The sequence below is a fragment of the Pseudopodoces humilis genome, chromosome 19 (genome assembly GCF_049639895.1).
Source record: "Pseudopodoces humilis isolate 2021_Gansu_Grassland_sample_001 chromosome 19, ASM4963989v1, whole genome shotgun sequence".
NCBI lineage: Eukaryota > Metazoa > Chordata > Aves > Passeriformes > Paridae > Pseudopodoces > Pseudopodoces humilis.
In genome coordinates this window covers 2908996-2928878 of record NC_142218.1, presented here as the reverse complement: position 1 = coordinate 2928878, position 19883 = coordinate 2908996, and the positions used below count along the sequence as shown (strand labels likewise).

General features: G+C 48.6%; 1 protein-coding gene across 2 annotated transcripts in view; it reads left to right on the top strand.

Annotated features, from left to right (window-relative positions):
• The window catches only part of TOX2 (TOX high mobility group box family member 2), a 148269-nt gene that overhangs the window by 46723 nt on the left and 81663 nt on the right, over positions 1-19883 (top strand). The window contains exons 1-2 of one of the 2 annotated variants that reach the window (XM_088064773.1): positions 12175-12385; positions 12773-12838. In XM_088064773.1, the coding sequence (XP_087920899.1) occupies positions 12788-12838 (51 nt within the window). In that variant the 5' untranslated portion in view covers positions 12175-12385; positions 12773-12787. Of the gene's footprint in view, positions 1-12174; positions 12386-12772; positions 12839-19883 lie in introns of those variants that run through there. The other variant, XM_005532864.2, reaches the window with a different exon arrangement.

Here is a 19883-nt window from a genome sequence, read left to right as displayed (position 1 = left end):
GTTTTACTCCCTGTGAAGAGCGGGAATCCATCCCATTCCCCATCCCACCCCCAGGGCTCCTCCCTGCTCCCCTCCACCTGCCCAAGGTGGGGGTGTTGGAAATAAATGTTCTTTAAAGGCTTCCCAAGCCAAACCATGCCATCAATCTGTGCTTAACCCCACAACAGGGCTGGCTGCAGGTGGGAGCCACCACCGTGGGCATCCCACCAGCTCCCTGCCAGCACTCCCAGAGCAGCACAACCCAAACTCCACAGGTTCCAAAGGGATTTTTCAGCCCAGCCCTGACCTACTTGAAAGTAGCTTTTGCCATCCCAGGGAAGTGGGTAATGGGAGGCTGCAGTGCCTTCGGAACAATTACAGCTCACAGCAGTCCAAATGAAAATGTTTGTTGAAAACAACATGTGCATAATTAAGGCTTAATGAGCCCTTGTCTGTTTGGAATCTGCAATTAGATTTATAATAGAAAATACCAGCAAATGCCAAATAGCTTTAAAAGAAGACGAGATAAAAGATAATTTTGCTGCAAATCTATAGTAATACTGTAATTTAATGAGCTGGAAGTGGTGCAGAGAAAGACTGTAAAAGCTTTGGACAAGTTTGTATTGTGCATGTTTATCTTATCTGCCCATTTCCCTATCTATAAAGCTGTCAGTCTTGCTTTTAACTGCTTGGAAAAAGGCAGGACTTTGCTAAAATCAGGAAGACTCCCTTTGTTTATTTTTATTTAAGTCATTAATTAGTCAGGCAAAGCTGCTCTTTTCACTTTCTCATCAACATGCTTTAAACTTCTTCTTAGGGTTAATAATAGTAATAATAATAATAATAGTCATAATAATATCTTTATTCAATTATTTACAGTGAGGCAGGGGCATAATAATAATAATCAGAGGTGCTTTTCTCTGATTAGTTTCATTAATTTTAATGAGTTTTTAACTGTCTTTTTAAGATGTTGACAATTTTCAGCACTTAGGAAGATACTGAGCAAGTAAACCCGAGGCCAGCTTGGCTGCAGTAAGCACAGAATACCTTTAGCCCTAATGAAAGAGTTAGAGGGCAGTAAAATCTGGTGGAAAGATTAATAAAGTGAACAGAGAGGTAGGAAAAAAGGGAAAAGAAGCTGAAATTAGAAGTGCTCGAAGGAGAGGGTTGGGTTTTTTTTCATATTTAATAATTGAGGTGGGGAATGAAGCTTTGGGTGCGACACGTGGCCCAAGAGCAGGGCAATGGGGTGATGGGGCTGTGACGTGCACAAGCTCCAGGAAACACAGCTCAGCAGCTCTGTGTGACCAGCCTAACTCAGCATTCACCAAACAGGGCCACGAGGATGTGGTGGTGCTGCCTGGGGAGGCACCTTTCCGATGCGCTCTTACGGCCGTGGGAAACGCTGCTGAGCTTCAGCTTCTGTACAACCCTGCCTTGGCATGTCTTGGGCCTCCAGCGTGTGAAGTTCCAGCCCTGGTGCTGTGTTTGCAGCTTGGGTGGTGCAGCTCCAGCCCCAGCCTTGCCAGCAGTGATGGGAGCCCGTGCATCCCACAGGGTCTGCACCTCCCGACCCCTCCATGGAATCACAGGATCACAGAAGGAACCAGGTTGGAAAAGACCTTTGAGATCATCAAGTCCAACCTATGACCCAACACCTCCTCATCAACTAAACTGACTCCTTAGGATTTTAGCTGTTATATTTTCCATCTATTTGTAACCCTGCAGTTCTCAGTGTATAACTCTAAACTCCACACACACTGGGAGCTGCTGCTTTCCCAGTTTGGGCAGACACAACAATTCCTCTCCAGGCCTGGCAGTCAAGGACACCTCACTGCCTCAGGCCCCCAGAGATGGGAACAAAAGGGAGTTGAGGGAGCAAACTTGGGGAAAATGACTTCATTACCTGAAGCTGTAATTGGAATATTAACCCCCCAATATGCAAATGAACCAAGCTTATAAAAGTATAAAAAACCTGTGACCAGTCATCCATTTTTTGGGCACAGCCCCTGGGAGGCTTTATCTGCCCTGGATGTACCTGAAGGCCCTAAAATAAATAGAACTGGTTTTTATTCTCTTAACTCTGTCTGGCCTCTGTTCTTAGGTAGTCCCAAAAAAGCATCAAAACCACCGAGTGCCACATCCAGGCATTTTTTAAACACATCCAGAGACTGTGACTCCACCACCTCCCTGGGCACATTCCAGTGCCCAATCACCCTTTCAGAGAAGAACTTTTTCCTGTTGTCCAGCCTAAACTCCCCCTGGTGCAGCTTAAGGCTGTGTCCTCTTGTCCTGCTGCTGGTTGCCTGGGAGAAGAGACCAATCCCTACCTGGCTGCAGCCTCCTGTCAGGGAGTTGTAGAGAGTGAGAAGGTCTCCCCTGAGCCTCCTTTTCTCCAGGCTAACCAGCCCCAGCTCCCTCAGTTGTTCCTCACAGGGTTTATGTTCCCAGCCCCTCACCAGCCTCCTTGGACATGTTCAAGTGTCTCAAGGTCCTTCCCAGACCGAGGGGCCAGAGCTGGACACAGCACTCGAGGTGTGGCCTCACCAGTGCCCAGCAATGACCTCCCTGCCCCTGCTGGCCACACCATTCCATCCACTGCTTCCCTTCCCAGGGACATGGAACCACATGGTTCCTCTGGGTCAGGCTGCCCTGTCCAACCTGACCTTGCAATTTCAGAACCTTCCTATCATCCTTGTTTTAAGCTTGGGTTTTATTTAGTCTTTAAAGGCCTCGCTTTTCATTAGTTTTATTCTTTTTTGAGTCAGGAACGTGTCCAAACATTGTGAAATGGATTGTATTTTGTCAGCCCTTGTTTTATTTTTTTTTTCAAGTCATTCTAAGTACCACTGCAAGAGTATGTTTGCATTAAAAGTGGAGTGCAGAACCACAGAAAGCAGGTTTTTGCTGGTGCCAAATATCTGTGTGGTGGAAACTATTTTCTAAATGACTAGCATGGAAGATCTCTGATTTATTTTTTTTCCCTCCCAACTAGCTGGTTTTGCATAATGTTCCTTTCCCCACAGTGTTGAAAAATCAATTATTCGTTCCCCTTATGCTTTACAAGAGAAGAAAATAGACAAGATTTCAAATTCTGGGGGGCAGAAATGCACTTTTGCTTGGAAAGAGGTTTGGGTTGAAAAGGACCTTAAAGCTCATTTGGTTGTACCCCCTGCCATGGGCAGGGACACCTTTCACTATCCCAGACTGCTCCAGCCTGGCCTTGGACACTTCCAGGGATCCAGGGGCAGCCACAGCTTCCCTGGGCACTCTGTGCCAGGGGCTCACCATCCTCTGAGTGAAGAATTTCCTTGTGCTATTTAACCTGTGCTGAAAGAGCAGGGGCCATGGGGTGAATTAAAGCTACTGTTTTTCCTTTGTGAATATCAGTTGAGTAGCACATGTGATTTTAGGAATTAGTGGAGTGAGTTAGGAGCTACTTGGGACCCAGGCTATTTACCTGTGCTGCTGCCAGCAAGGCATTGGGATTGGAAGCAAAATTCATGGTCCTTAAAAAGTGCCCAGCTTTGAGGCACCCCCTCCTCACCCCTCGGACAGCTCTGTTCCTCATTTCGTTATTTACTCCCTGTGCAGTCGGGAGAAGACAAATAGAGATTTCCAGACCCGTTCCTGCTCCGTGTACATCAAACCCAACATCACCCAGCCGCTGCTGCTGCTGGCAGCTGCCGCCTCTCTCCCCAAGGAATTGCTTTGATTCCATCCAGGAATTCACCTCAGAACATCACTGCCTGTGCTGCACACTCCCTGGGCGAAAGGGACCAAATTATAGGGTGGGAAAGCTTCCCTGCTAAAGGTTTCTTTATTCCCAGCTGCTCCCTTGCCTCCTTGGCTGTTCCAGTGCCATGTGGAGCCCCTCTCCAGTGGTTCCTCTGGCTGCTGTTCTGCTGTGGAAATCAGCACCTCCATTAAAGGCTCCCAGAGCGGAGCCAGGCTGTAGCTGCTTCCCAGGCACACAGGTATCAGCTCTATTTTTATCTCAGCCCCGAGGTTTTATCTTGCAGAAAACAATGTTTCTCAGTGCCTTTGACGCTGGCACTGTTCTGGCACAGAGTGCTTTTAGATCTTTGTGTGTTTTCTGCCTCTCTCGCTTTGCTGTGAATTACAAGTGTTGCTGGAGGAGCAGGCAGTGCACTTATTGCTCATTAGCACGGATTGTATTTATTTAACACACACCAGGCCAGTGCCAGGATGGTGCCGCATCCCTGTGCCCTCCTCCCTGCCCTCACCAGGTTCCCTCAGCTGCTGAAGGGTGAAGGACCAGCTCAGCAAGGGCCTGTTATTTCTATTTTTTAGCAGATAAACTCGTGGAGCAGCTGTGATAAACAGCTCCAGATGTGTTGTTTGGTTTTGAGAAGGAAGCGATGTACACGCCTGAGCCTTGCAGCGGCAGTGCTGCGAGAGAAACAGCACTGAGCTGGTCAGCAATGGGCTGGGGAGGTCCTGGCTGAGGGCAGTGGGTGCTGCTCACCTCCCAGCAGCCTGAGTTCCATTTCCAGAATTGGAGAGAAATGGGAAAGGATTTGGTTTTTGGCTGCAGCTCTGATGAGCTGTCGGTGCCACGGAAAAGGATGGAGATCTGCTGAGCGCTCGGTGCACCAGGGCAGCTCAATGCACCAGCAGCATTATTACACCAGGCTAAAAGCTAAACACAATCATCTGAGCACAGTCAAAATGTATTAGATCAACATCTGCCCTTAGGAGCAAAACCTGCTCAGCTGAAACCCCAACCCCTCCTCCACGCACCGCGAGGTGTAACCGTGAGTGACTTTGGCCTTTAAATTAATCACCCTTTCTCTGAGCATCCTCAGAGCAGCTGGGAGGAGGAGGATGGATGGATGGATGGATGGATGGATGGATGGATGGATGGATGGATGGATGGATGGATGAAGGATTAGCTGCTCTGTGCTGCTTTCCCTTGTTTTTGGAGGCGCCCGAGAAAGGGTTAAGCAGAATTTTGATCTCTGCAATATTTTCATGCTTATACATTCCGTTTCTCATTTCCATGACAAAGATGGTAGGAAGAGCAGAATAAGGTACAGAATTTGCAGAGCAATTTTATGACTGTAATGAGAACAGAAAATAGTAGGGGGAGAAGAATTGTAATTAGAATATGAAATGGGAAAAAAAAATTAATCTATTTCCATGTCAGTCTTAAGACTAAATTCTGCTGCTCCCTGTAGCTTTCAGTGGACGGGTTTTTTGTGTGTATGTGAAGAGCTTGAACTCCTTTGCAGGCTCTGAAAGATCCAGGTAAATGAGTTTAAGGCCTCATTCCCCCCCAAATAATGTAATAACAATAATTTTGTGTGCAGCGTTGACAGAAAGCCAGCCAGTCTCTTAGATAAATGAATGCTGTCACTCGAATAGTGGTGGCATTTCAGGAGAATAAAAGGGGATGCTGGAGATGCTCTTGGGGTGGAGGTCTGTGTGAGTATCACATATTCCAGAAGCCCCCAAACACCAAATATTGCCAGTCCTGAGGGACGTCTGTGTGTCCTGAGCCCCCCAGGCAAAGCTGGGCCACCCACACGGGGCTGTGCAGCGCCTGGTCCAGCTGAGCTCTGAGTATCTCCAGGGATGGAGGGCCCACCATGATATTGGATCACACATATGCTGAAAAATGAGATTATATCTGTCCACAGAGCTCCCAGGAGACCCACAGGTCAGGATTTATTACTCACCTCTCATTTACTCAATTGATGTTCTGGATCCCTCTAAGCCACAGTGTCCTGCAGCAAGAGGTTTTGGTTCTGAGTCCAGTATGAAGAACTTCTCTGGAGAGATCTAATTTCACTTGCTGATAGTGTCTGTCTCCTTGCTTTTAGGCTGTTAGAACCCGGCTCTCATTTCATTTTTTCAGGTACATCCTCCTTGAGTCCATCTAACACCCTTCTATCCCTTCACCACCCCTTTTTCCTCATCCACACATGCTACTCCACACCTTGGATCCTCCTTGCAGCTGTTCTCTCTCCTTCTAACAGCACAGATGATAAAATAATACTTGATCTTTCATTTTTTGCTCTTCTCCTGATTTCTCCTAAAATCTGAATGGCGTTTTTGGCAGCTGCTGAGGACTGAAAAAACCTTGGAAGTGAACTCTCCAGAGAAGTTTCTCTTCTGGACAGCAACATCTATTTTAAGGCCCATTGTAATGTCTGTCGTTGGGATTGCTTTTCTTCAGTGCATTACTTTGCATTTATTGACATTAAATTTAATCTTCCATTTCCTCAGTGCCACTTAGTGCAGCAAGAGTCCTAATGCAAAGCTATTCAAAGTCGCTTTTAGTTTTGGCTGGCCTGAATAATTTCTGTCTCATTAATAAACTGAGCCCTTCCAGATCAGTTGTATGATGAGCTGGATAGAATTTAGTGCAGATGGATCACGCACCATGATCTTCTGCTTGCTAAAACTTACTGAGTGTCTTGCTGTGAGCAAGAGAACCTTCCCCTGGGCCCATGACGTGTTGGACTTTGGGATTTAGAGCTGGTTTTTGAGGAACCTTGTGAGAAGTTCAACCAGGGAGGTCAGTTCATCTTTCCTAGAGGCTTGCTGACCCTTCAGCAAGCTCTAAGTGGGCTGTGAGGCACAAGGTCCCTTGTCTTGGCTCCCTCTGGGCCTCCTTGGGGTGTGTTGGAGTGTGATGGGCTCACACTGAGTTGGATATGCTGGTTTGGAATCTTCCCCTTCCCACTCCTGAGTGTTTGGGAGCAGAGACAAGGGTCAGACATTTAAAATCACTGAATCATTTAGGCTGGGAAAGACCTCTGGGATTGTTGGGCCCAACCATTGACCCAGCACGGTTAAGGCCACCTCTAACCCACATCCCCAAGTGCACATCCACCTATCTTTTAAATCCCTCCAAGGATGGTGGCTCCACTACTGCCCTGGGCAGCTGTGCCAGAGCTGGACAAGCCTTGCAGTGGAGAAACTTTCCCTAATCTCAATCTAAACCTGACCTGGGACACCTTGAGGCCGTTCCCTCTCCTCCTGTCTCTGTTCCCTGGGAGCAGAGCCCGACCCCCCCGGCTGTCCCCTCCTGGCAGGGATTGTGCAGAGCCACAAGGGCCCCCTGAGCCTCCTTTTCTCCAGGCTGAGCCCCTTTCCAGCTCCCTCAGCCCCTCCTGGGGCTCCAGACCCTTCCCAGCTCTGTTCCCTGCCCTGGACACGCTCCAGCCCCTCGGTGCCTTCGTTATCATGAGGGTCCCAAAGTTCCCTCACATTGTTTTAGAGCAGGTGGGTGAAAGTCACTTGGCCATGGGGGTTCCTTAGGATTTCTTTGGCTGGTTTTATGTTTTCCTTCTGGCCATCCCAATGTGAGAGATTCTCAGATGGGTCTTTCCAAAGGGGATGCTCCAGTTTAGGAGTTTCTGAATACTCACTCCACCAGTGTCCAGGTGCAGGTCTTTCCTTTCTTTCCCACCTGGCTGTAATTCCTTGACAGCTTCTACCATACCCTGTCCCCACCAGCTCTGCAGGTTTCCTCCTCCTAGTGTATTTGAAAAAAAAATCCTGCCAGGTTTTTATCCTCCTTGTAAACTCTTCTTAAAACAAACAAATCAACCAAACAAGCCACTTTTCACTGTAAGGCTTTAAGCCTCAAGACTTCAACCGTATCAAGCTGAATTTCCCCTGGGATAATGTGTGAGAATACTCACTGTTTGTAGAAAACTCAGCCCCTCAAAGCCCCTGTGGCTGCTGTGGATGCTGTGTTTGTGTTGTGCCTCTGGCACCTGCTGCAGGGCCGTGCTCCTGCTGATGCCATTTGTCCCCAGAGCAGTGGCAGTGGCAGTGGCCAGGCTGACTGGGATGGACACACCGAGCTCCCCTGGCAGGGCACTCCTGGGGGAACCGTAAATCTCCTGCTGAACTCCTGACCCTCCCTGACAGCATCAACCCAGGGGCTGCCCAAGCATTTCAGCACACAAATAAATAATGCTAAGTAGATCACTCCGGGCCAGAGGTTGTGTAAAGACCTTAATGGGGGAGCTGCAGTTAAAGAGATTAAGCTAACCTCAGCTGTGTATTCCCTGAAGAGGTGGGATGCTAAATTACTCCTGCAGGAATTTGCAGTGGCAGCTCAGCCAGCAGCAGCGCTGGCAGGGGCAGGGCTGAGGTGAGGATTTCACACTCCAGAGATGTGTACAGAGAGGATCCTTACCAGGACCAGCATCCTTGGGTGTGGATCCCTCAAAGGGCTGAGCCTGGTGTGCAGCAGCAGCACCAGGGGCATGCAGGGCTTGGAAGTGCCATGGCCAAAGTGCACTGACAGCAGAATGTGCCACTCTGATAATACTGATAAAAACAAATTGCAGATAAAACCATTTCTGGAACACTTTCTAAAGAAGAGTTATGTTTCCCCATGGTGGGAATGGTGCCCTTGGAAGCAGCTGAGTGAAGCCCAGCATTGCATGGGCTGCATTTTTATTTTATTTTTTATTTTATTTTTAAGTCAGGACTATTTAATACAGATTAACTGTGTCACACAAGTTTTCTTGAGTCCTAACTTTCACTCACTAAAAACCTGAAGGCTTTCCTTGCATGGCATTACTTTGGGTCTCTCTGTCTTGCTGCTGGTGTAGCTGAGGTGTATCTTGCTGGGGAAACAAACCTAGATGCATTCCAAGGATCTCCAGTGAAATGTGGCATCCCCAGGGCAGCCAGTTTGGAAATGAGGTTGTCATGAGAGGGAACCCACTGCCCATCTCCTGTGTCAAACCAGAGGCAAATGTTTATAGCTCTGAGCAGTAGGAACCACTGAAAACATCCAATTTGTTCTTAGCTGGTCATTTAGTAGCTCCTTGATAGTGATGGCTCTTAAATACTGCTGGATTTGTATTAACAGGCCACATTTTCAAGCTCTAGAACCTCAGTGGACTTGCAGTTTAGGTGCTCTGGTCTAGTATTGCCAAAAATAAGTGTTAAAAATTTAGGTAAGACTCCTCCAAAAAAAACAAACCTCAAATCAAAAAAGCCCCCAAACTCACCACACATAAAATAAAATTAAATAAAAGGTTTGGAAGGCTTTTGAGGTCTTGCAGGTATCACAGAAGGTATTACTGGTATGAATTTTGCCCACACTCTGGTCTAGTGGAAGGTGGCCCTGCCCATGTCAGGGGAGTTGAACTGGATGATCTTTAAGGTCCCTTCCAACCCAAACCAACCTGTGATTCCACATTTTCTTACGGAGCTGAAGTTTCCATCTCAGTTCGTGGCTCTCACAAAATAAAAAGGATGTGATGAGGTTCATAATAAAACTGTACAAGCTGGCAATGCCATCCAGGAAAAAGTAACACCTTCTTGGAATCTTGGCAGGAGGTTGTGTTTCTTTCCACTGGGCCCTTCCCAGTTAGCAAACATTTGTTCTCCCTGTTTGCACAGAGCTGGAGATCCCACAGCTGCTGCACTTTGGGGTCTGTCCCAGTCTGCTGCCTGCATTTGTTTTTCTTTTTCATATTCATCTGGCTAACATGAGACCTGTGTGACCTCTGGGCACATTCACAGGTTTGAAAATAATGCTGTGGAGCAAAAATAACAAACCAAAGTGAGTCTAGAAAAGCAATAAAAGTTTAAAAAGTGCTTTGTACAACAACATCTGAATTCAACTCTGTGTATGGGCCGACAGAGCAGTGGCAGCTGCAGCTCCCCTGGAAGAGCTGTAGTAAAAAGAATTATATTTTTAATTAAATTCTCCATGAAAAACTGAATTTCAGAGGATGTTTTCTCACACTTTTACCTTTTGCTTGGACCCAAAATTCTCAGTAGGTTGTCCCATGGAGGGGGGTCTCCATCACCTTGATGTCCTTGGAATTCCCTCTCTGAATGGGGTTGGCAGTGTCCCCATCCTTATCCATCCGTGCCAGGCAAAGCCACCTCCTGTGGCACCAGATGGAATCTTGCCTGGCCTTTGGCTTGGAGTTCACCTGCAGACCAAGGCAGTTCAGTGGTGTTCATTTGACTTTGTTACCAGAACTGGTGGAATTTGGGGCACTTTCCCTTCTCTCTCACCCTTTCCCTTTACTTCCCCCTTTTTTTTTCCCTTCCCTTTTTCTTTCCCTCTTTTCCCTTCCCTCCCTGGCTTTGTGCTCATTTCATGCAGGAGAGAATCAGCCACAGCCACTGATTTGTTTAATGGGCTGCTCCTATTAACCAAAGAATAATAAAATTAAGTAATTGCAACCAAGCAAAAGGGTGATTAAGACAACACACAAGAGGATGTTCCTTTTGAATTAGGACTTGAAAATTATCCCTGCCACATCATTCAGTGCAGGCTGGATTTTGGGGTAAGGGGGGTGATGAATGGCTGTATCCAGGTCTGGAACAGGAGCTGGAGTGGAGGAAAAAAGGGAGGAGGCATTTCTAACCAAAGGGAAATATTAAAATTTCTTTTTCTACCATAAATCTACCTGGAATGATGGGGTTGATTGTTTTGAAGTGCATTCCGTAGCAAAACAATAATGAGAAGAGGGAGAGCACATTACTTATCTGCTCTACCTGGCTGCTGCATAACTGGCAAACATCTAATTGAAAAAATATCCTGATGGGAGATTTTCTAATAAATTTGTTTGCACCTTCATAGCCTGGAGGAGAGGGGAAAAAAAAATCCAATCAGCAGTGGGGAAATTCCAAAGTTTCCATTGCATTTCAAGTCTTGATTTTCAGGCTCACTGCTCAGCCTGGCAATCAGAGAAACAGTAATTTTGAAGGCAGGATTCATTACAGTTGTTATGAAGGCATCAAGGTTAGGAGGAATTGTGGAATGGAGGTAGAGGAATAGTAGAAAGCCATAAAAAAAATACATCCTGACAAACAGAAGGATGTGGAGAAAGGGGAAGGTTTGTCCTGCTCTGTGCCTCCCCACTGAAGGATACTTTTGGTTTGCTGGATGTAATTTTCAAGGTAATTTATTTTCCTGGAGAAAAAGGTGGTGGCCAAGTGTGGGTCGGTGTCTTCTCGTGGGTAACAAGGGGCAGAATGAGAGGAATCAGCCTCATGTGCACCAGGGCAGGTTTGGATTGGATATCAGGGAAAATTCCTTCACTGGAACGGTGGCCAGGTACCAGAAGAGGTGGCCCAGGGCAGTGGTGAAGTCTCCATTCCTGGAGGGATTTATGAGAGGTGATGTGGCACTTGGGGCCATCATTAATTGGTGCCTTGGCAGTACAGGGGGAATGTTGGGCTCAGTGATCCTGGAGGGCTTTTCCAACCCTGGAGATTCTGTGATTCTCCAGCAACCTCTGGCCCCTCTGCTGCCAGCCCAGGTGTGTCTGCTGGGGTGGCTGGGGTTGTCAGGGGGTATTCAGGCTGTACAGCTGGTTGGGTCTGGGTTCCTGGAAGCTCCAGCTGGAGCTGTGCTGCCAGGAGCTGGCTGTGCCAGGGAACATCTGACAGGTGCTGCAGGGAAATGCAGGCTGAGGTGGATGATGTCCAGCTGCCTTCTGGGGAAGTTGTTTGTCCCAGTGCTCCTTACGTCCCACAGCTCCTGCCTCGCTGATGGATCTCACAGAACCCAGCAGCTGCACAGGGATCCTCTCCCACCCTGCTGCAGCTGCTGCTGGTGTTGCTTAACCAGTGCCACAATACCTGCTCCAGTTTTGCAGATTTTAATTGGTTTGCTGTGCCAGAGGACAGTTTGGCAATTAGAGGGTGTCTGAGGCCAAGCAGAGCCGTGTTACCCCCACTTGGCTTTACTAACTCTGCTGACTTTAACAGCTAATCCTGCAGCACTCTGAGAAATGGAAGTGTAATTAATTGTCCAGGCTGAAAATCTTCACCCAGTTTTATTTAGATTTCACTTTTATTGCTCTTAATATGGCCAATTTCTGTTAAGGCATAACTGGAATCAGCTTCATATCAGAGAGTGAGAGAACAGGTGAGGGGTGAATGATCTCCAATTCATCATGCTGCTGGTAAGGGCAGGAGGGTTGGCTCTTCCCCTTGTTAAGTGCAAGGTGTCACTCACAGCTGGTACCTCCATCCTCATCTCGGGAGTGTTTTATGGCACAGCCCGTTTTTATTGCCATAATTAATTTGTGCACTCAGCCTTGAGGCCTGCCCCAGCTGTACTTCCAGCCAGAGACAATCCTGGAGGGCTTTTTTTCCTTCCTTTGGAATGGAGGGAGTGAAAAGCTCCCGTTGTAGCTAATTAGGGAGAAGAGCTGTAGTTCTCCATGGGGGTTTTGTGGCCTGATAAGTGAATTAGCAGCTGGGAATTGTGTGTTGGAGCTGTGGGCACTCAGGAGGATGGGCTGTGCTCGGGCAGAGTCCTGGCAGAGCAAGCAGGAGAACAGGAGATGAGGGGATGGATGTGTCAGGCTTTGCACAGAGACTGAATGCTCCAGAGTGATTCTGCATTGCTGCAGAATTTGGTGTTGAGGGTTATGCAGAGGTCTGTAAGAGGATAGAATGGGATCTGTCCAAGGCTGGACATTTCCATTGATTGAAGCTGGTTTTTCATATCAGACTGATGGCCTAGGAGGAGTTTTAGCAACAGCTTCTTTGGGGAGATCTTTGCTGCATCTGTGGGTTCACACATATGACATTTATCTGGAGTGGTTCATTCCTTATTTCACTGACAAAATCCCATGTCCATGCTATGTCAGCATATCCCACTGCAATAACTGGGGTGAAGGTGTGCTCCTACACGCTGAAAAGTGTTCAAACAGCAGCTCAGGGTTTTCCTTTGGGAATTCTGGCTCTGGGTGTGAAGAGCCAGGAAGGCATTTGGGATGCACAGGAGATGGCATTTTATTAACTCTTCCTTTTGCCTTTCTAGTTTGATGGGGAGAACATGTACATGGGGATGAACGACAACGCCCAGGAGTTTCTATCGGCCAATCAGGTAAGTGTTGTTTTCCTGGGGTGAGATCTTTAAGGGACTAAAGCACAAATTCTAGGAGTTCTCTGTGAATCTGCCCTCCTGGGACATCCATGGAGGAGGTCAGAGCCCAGCTGCTGCCGAGGAGCGGTGGATGGTGGATTGGGATGCACTTCCATCCCATTGCCTGCCACTGGAGCCTGGCTCTGCTGAAAAAGCTTTGCTGAAAAGCTTTGCCTCAGCATCCCTCACTGAAAATGAAGGTGCATTTGGTGTTTCTGGACACAGTGAAGTTTCCAAGTATTGTGTGCAGTTCAGGTGTCTCCTTCCCTCATGTGGAGTATTTCCTGTAGCTAAATAGATTAACAGGGAAGAAAAAGGAATCAAAGGGTTCCTGTTTTGGAGCTAGAAACCCACGTGTGGGGGACCAGAATAGAAGTGTTCATATCTTGCAGGTGCCCAAACCATGGAAAAAAACACAGAGTGGGGCCCTAGAGCTGTATATGGGTTGGAACATGATCTTTAAGATGATCTTCCAACCCAGTTTGGTGATTCTATACAGTTAAGCTCATATATTGGTCCTGCTGGGACAGGAGGACTTCAGCACATGCTGTTCTATCCCTCTGTCCTGGAGAAGATGAGAGCTGGTGCCCTGTGCACCCCTCAGGGGTGGCCTGGTGTGGTTAGAGGAGCTGCAGCCTCAGCATGGAGCATCTCCTCACATGCAGCCTTGGGAGGGAGGGTGGCAGTTCCTTGCTGACACATCCCAGTTTTGGTTGTGTTGGGCTGTTTTGGTGACCCCAGACACCCTCCCACAGAGTGCCCCTGGGGTTTGGGACATCACAGTGGATTGCAAAGCTTGAGAAGCACGGGGCTCCAATAGCAGCAGGGGTTAAACTCTCTCCACTTTGCACTGGGAATGGGATGGAATGCTGTGTTTGCCTCCTTGGAGCAGGCAGTATCACTGCTCAGGAGTCCCTGCTCTGGCTCTGGGAGCTGGCACAGGAGAGGAGCCATCACCACCACGGCGTGGGGAGAGGTTGTTCTTGCGTGAGGAGGAATTCCAGGGTGGGGAAGGAACAGCAAACTTTGTGCTCCTGAGTGATTCAGCAGAAACAAATATGTGTTCCAACAGCAGAGTGGGGTTGAGCCAGGAATTGCCAGAGGGTGAGTAAATATGGGAAGGATCCCTAAGAGCCCCATCCAGGCCAGCCCTGTCCTGTCCCCCAGGCTGTGCACAGCCACAGGCTCTGCAGGGCAGCTGCTGTAGATACTTTGCCTTTAAAAACTCCTGAGGGACAAGGATTTCACTGGGAAGGGCTGGCAGTGCTGGCACAGGGACCAGCCACAGTCCCTGGCCATGATGTGCCTGCAGGGCCAGGCTGGACTTGGGCAGAGTGAACCATTGTGTTTCATGGCCAGCATGAACCATTTGTGTTTCCTTCTTAGCAGCTATCTCATCCCATTTCCCTCCAGGGTGGGCGTGAGAGGGAGGTCAGAAGGGATGCTGTGGGGTTGGGAGTGGTTTGCTGCACCTCAGGGAGGGCTGGCTCCCAAAGGAAAGCAGGGATTACCTTGTGGTAGAGGATTGACGTCCTGAGTTTGATCCTGGAGAAGGATCAGCCAAGCCAGCTTAGACCCCTGTAACCTGGGCAACAGGAGTCTACTCTTCATTTGCTCTCTGTTTACTTGCTGACCTTTATTTCCCATTTTGGAGTAGCAGTTAAGGATGGAGAGGGAGGAAAGTTCTTTCCTTTGGCAGAGGGCAGGAACCCCCCACTGCAGGGATGGCTTTGTGCACAGGGGCTGTGCTGCTCTTTCCCCACCAGCACTATGGAGAGTAAGATGGAAAATAAATGGGGAAGTTTGCCTTGTTTTGCATCCCCAGTCCCTCCCCGTGCTGGTATGGGACAGTCAGAGGGGAGCTGGGAGTATGGGGGTGCAGGGTGGGCTCTGGGGGACTCCCCAGGAACTCATCTGGGTGGAACTGGGAGGGAAGGTGAGGATACCAGTTCATGCCCTGCAGGGATGTGGGCTCACACCCAGCCTGAGCTTTGGCCAAGGAGGATGAGGAGCAGCTTCCTCCTCACCCTCCTTAGTGCATCATCTCCCTTTATTTACCTGCACATCAGAACTTGTTTACTGGTTTTACAGCCCCAGCCATGACTTCAGCACTAAGGACACGACTCTGCTATTTAAATGGGGGTTCCAGATGGCTTTTTATTGTTTGCTAAACCTGTTGTAACCCGAAGGAGTACATTAACCAGCAGGAGGGGGGTTCCACAGTCTCACCTCAGAGGCTGCTGAACCACCAGCCACCTTTACAGCCCATGAGGGACATCCAGCAGCCCTTGGGTTCCTTCAAGACAAAGGAAAATTTTTCAGACTCAGGGCTGGAACCATCACACTGCAGTAGATGAGCCTGCTGGGTTGGGTTTTTCCTCCATCATGATCCTGCAGCTCCCTGGCAGCAGATTTGTCTCAGCTCCTTGTCTGGTTTTTGATCCTAAGGAAGTTCTGTTCAGCCCAGGATAGAGGGCTCCAGGGAGAGCTCAGAGCCCCTTGCAGGGCCTGAAGGGGCTCCAGGAGAGCTGGGGAGGGACTGGGGACAAGGGATGGAGGGACAGGACACAGGGAATGGCTCCCACTGCCAGAGGGCAGGGATGGATGGGATATTGGGCAGGAATTGTTCCCTGTGAGGGTGGGCAGGCCCTGGCACAGGGTGCCCAGAGCAGCTGTGGCTGTCCCTGGATCCCTGGAAGTGTCCAAGGCCAGGCTGGACAGGGCTTGGAGCAGCCTGGGACAGTGGAAGGTGTCCCTGTCATGGCAGGGGGTTGGAAAGAGATGAGATTTAAGGTCCCTTCCAACCCAAACCATTCTGGGTTTTTACAGTTTCTCCTGGCAAGAGAGTGGTAAAGGCAGGATCAGGGTCCTCCTGCCTCTCCTTCATTATCCCCTGCCTAGCTGCCAGCTTGAGGGGAAGAAGAAACAAAACCCCAGAACAAAACCCATATAAAACCCCCACAAAACACCATCCATATGGAAGCCAGGTGCCCTCTTCCTTCCCCCCATCTCTCTTGTTGGGATGGCTTTTGTGCCATGGCTGCAGCTCTTGTCATCTCAGAGGGGCTGGACTCAGCTGAGGACAAAATGCAGAAATAAAGGAGCCTCAAACATAATGAGAGCACTGACAGCTCACGCCAGCACAACCTGCTTGGGGAAAATAATTCCTCTTGTTCCATCAAATAGGAGGGACATTTGACCCCAGAAGTGAGTCAAATGTGAAATGTAATTCAACCTCCAGCAGAGGCCAGGGTATAAATGCAAGCTGACATCTGATCAAACCATCGTGGACATTTGACCCCCGAGATGAGTGAGGTATCTCTTGTGTCTTGTGGAGTCAGCAGAGCATCATTCCTCACCCTTGTCAATTCTCCTTCTTTCTTTCCCACCCTCCTCCACAAACAAAGGCAAGGAATTAAGTAATGTGAAAAATCCTGAGGAATACACAGCTATGAAGTGCTCTGAAAGATTAGTAAAAATGCAATGGTGCTGGTGAAAGAAATAAAAACTCCTGCAAAATCGGTGGGAAAAGATATTTATTAAGGTCTTTGTGATAAGTAGAGTAACACCAGGAAAGGGAAAGGTTGGGAAATTCCAGGACAGGAATGAGGTTGGTTTTATTTGGCATTGAGACTTTTGCACTTGCAGCAAAAGTCCACGGGTGCTTTAAAAACATGGATTAACTATGCCTGGGAATGCCCTGTGAGAAGGTATCATCATCCCATGTGCTGGCTGAAGAAATGCAGGAGCTGCCCTGTTGTGGAGCTGGGGTGATGTGAGAGGTTGTGGGGACTGCCAGGCCCTGGCATGGCTTTGGGGACCACTGTCCCTTGGCTTTTGGGAGCAGGGATGGGGCTGTGTACCTGGTCAGTGCAGGGACATTATGGAAAGCTTTGGGGAGGGTGTTTGCTGCATTTCCCCTCCCTCCATGAATATCTCTGGCTGCCAGCAGCGCAACAGGCAGCTTGAAGGAGGAAAGAGCTGATTATTTATCACTGGACAGCTTGGATCCTGTGCTCTGCCTAATCCCAGGAGATTTCAGTGCATGGCTTATTCCAGCTGAGCAACCAGCCAGTTTTTGTCCCTGCAAGTAAATTTGTGTGTCTCCTCGTGGAAAGGCTGTTCAACACCACTGTGGTTTGTTCAGGCCAGGGAGACTCAGCTCTTTGCTTTTGGAAGTGAGGGCACAGGCTGGACCCACTGCTATAAAGTGTTGAAAATTTGAGAGTTCAGTTGAAAATAGGAGAGTTAAATTGACAAAGTTCTCTGCACATCAATTCCTCCTCCTAATGCTGTTCCTGTGTGCTGCTCTTGCTGGCAGGCTCATGCTGCCCATCAGTGTCTAAAGTGTCAGCTCTTGGCTGCCAGGTTTGCACAGCAGCCTGGGGTAGTGGAAGGTGTCCCTGCCCATGGCAGGGGTGTGGAACTGGATGGTCTTTAAGACCCAACACAAACCATTCCAGGATTCTACAGCTGAAAAAGCAGGATGCCTGGAGAAGCTGTGGCTGCCCCTGGATCCCTGGAAGTGTTCAAGGCCAGGCTGGACGGGACTTGGAGCAACTTGGGATAGTGGAAGGTGTCCTGCCCGTGGCAGGGGTGGAATGGGATGAGCTCTAAGGTCTCTTCCCACCCATCCATTCCAGGATTCTGTGACTGAAAAAGGCAGGATTTCACCCAAGCCTGGTGAGACACCTGCTGCAGATGATGTCAAGTGTCTCACCTGATGTGTAGAGCAGCACCAGGGGCTTTGACTGGGGCTCTGGGCTTTAGGGTGAGACTGGGTATCTCGTGGATGAGCTGTTTACACTTACACTGCCAAGAAAGCAATTCCATGGGCAGGGGGGTGTTTCTGCAGGGCTGTGGATGTGTGTAAAGCAGAAGGTGGATTTTCCCTGGCTGTGTGTGAATCAGGGAGCCCTGCTGGGCACAGGGGTTTTGCTGACACCCCAAGGGAGATGCAGCTGGGAGAGCTGATGTTTGTCATGGGGACACACACATCCACAGCAGCTGTCTTCAGCTCCAGCACAAACAGGAGTGTGGGGTTAGCCACGGCCGCCCCTTCCCGCACACGTGGGATCCGTCTGCGGGTGTCCCCGCGTGCCTGCGTGTGTATAAATCAACATTTATCTACTGTATCTATTGCCCTTTATCTCCCTGCCTCCATATATCTCCACGCTGGGGTCTGTATTAGCCATAATAGATACAGTGAGTCACTGATCTGGTGGGTCAAATGGTCAGGGCTCTTTGATCAGCCGTCAGGATCCATTACCACCGGGGCCTCCACTGGGGCTGGAATTACAACTTACATTTGACTCATTTCTGGGGTCAAAACGTCCCTCTTATTTGATCGAATGACAGAAATTGTATAATTTGTATATATCCCTGAGCCATATGTGCTCTGAGTGCCACTCTAATGTGTTTTATAAAGGCACAGCTGTCTTGGTGACTTATTTAAAATGGGATTTTGAAGTAGTGTTCTTGCCGTTTAATGTCCTCATTCAGGGTTACACAAGGTTTATCAAATAATAAATAACATTTAGAACATTTGTTTTAACATAACAATGGCTTTGCTGGTTATAAGGAACTTGGCGGTCCAGTAAAGCTGTGTTTGGTAAATAAGTGATAATGCAGAAAGCAAAGATAGGATAATTAGAAATTAATGATGTGTGGGAAGCTATGGATACCTTCCTCATGTTCTGCTAACGCTCCAGACGAGACAGGGCTCGTCTTGGCAGCCTCTGCTATAAAATATGCCTTCAAACCTTGTCATAATACTGGCAGACGTGTTGTTGCCACCAGTCTTGACTGAATCACAGCAAAATGTCAACACTGGATAAAATAAACCTGGGGCTGGGGCAGACCCACATGAGTGCAGGGTTCTCCATCCCTGCTGGGGACCATGGGGCCAGGACACAGTGACTGATGGTGGAACCCTGGGCAGAGTGAGGGTGATTGGGTGCTGATGAATTTGTGCCTCACCCTGCCCTCATTCCTCCTCCCTCCAGAGCAGGAGCTGTGAAATGGAGCCAAGGTGGCCTTTGGTTTCCAGTGCATCAGTGGTGGGGCTGCTCTGCCAGTGACAGTGAAGCAGCTACAGGCAATTGCTCAGGTGTGTGATGTTCTCATGGCAGCTGGCTCTGACCACCCAGGTGTGTGAATTTGGAGGAGTTTCCAGCACTTTGTCCTGTAAGGCACTGCAGGTTGCTCGTGGTCACCACAGCCGCTGCCTCAAACCCGGGATTGCTCCAGAGGAAAGGCTGGAAGAACCCAGGAGATCATGGACATGGCTGAGCAATTCCATGGAGTGATCCTTCTCTTGAGTCTTATAAAAAAGCCTGCACAGAAAATTAGAGCCTATGGTGAGGTTATTCTTTGTGCAATTTCCACTCAAGTCCCCTAATGAACTTTGGTGTTTCTAATTAATCCTTTGCACATGAAGAAACTTGTTTTAACTTTCACAGAATCACAGAATGGATTGGGATGGAAGTCACCCTTAAAAGTCATCTAATTCAAACCCTCTGCAAGGAGCAGGGACATCTCCAAGCACATCAGAGTGCTCAGGGCCCTGTCCAAGCTGACCTTGGATGTTCCCAGGGATGGGACATCCACCGCTTCTCTGGGATGTGAGAAGCTGTGCCAGTGTTTCACCACCCTCTGAGTGAATAATTGAGGGGACAGGGTTTGGGGTCTCCATATTCTGTTGATTTTTGGCTTGATCTGTTGATCACAGGAACAGATGGTATCAGAGGTTGGTCAGTGTTAAAGGAAGTCACATATAAGTGAGGGGTTTAAAAAGGGGAAATATGGTTTCCATTTTTAAGGGGGGCATGGAGAGCTCTGGTGCTCCTGAATCTCCAGCAGTCTTGTGCTCTTTGGGTTTTATTCTCTTGTGCTGTGTGGAGTCTTGGTCTCTTCCAATCTGCAAATAATCTGTATTTTTGAAGTCTGGAACCGGCCCCATCAGGGGCAGAGCACACCTGAATGTCAATAACCAATGGCTCCCCAA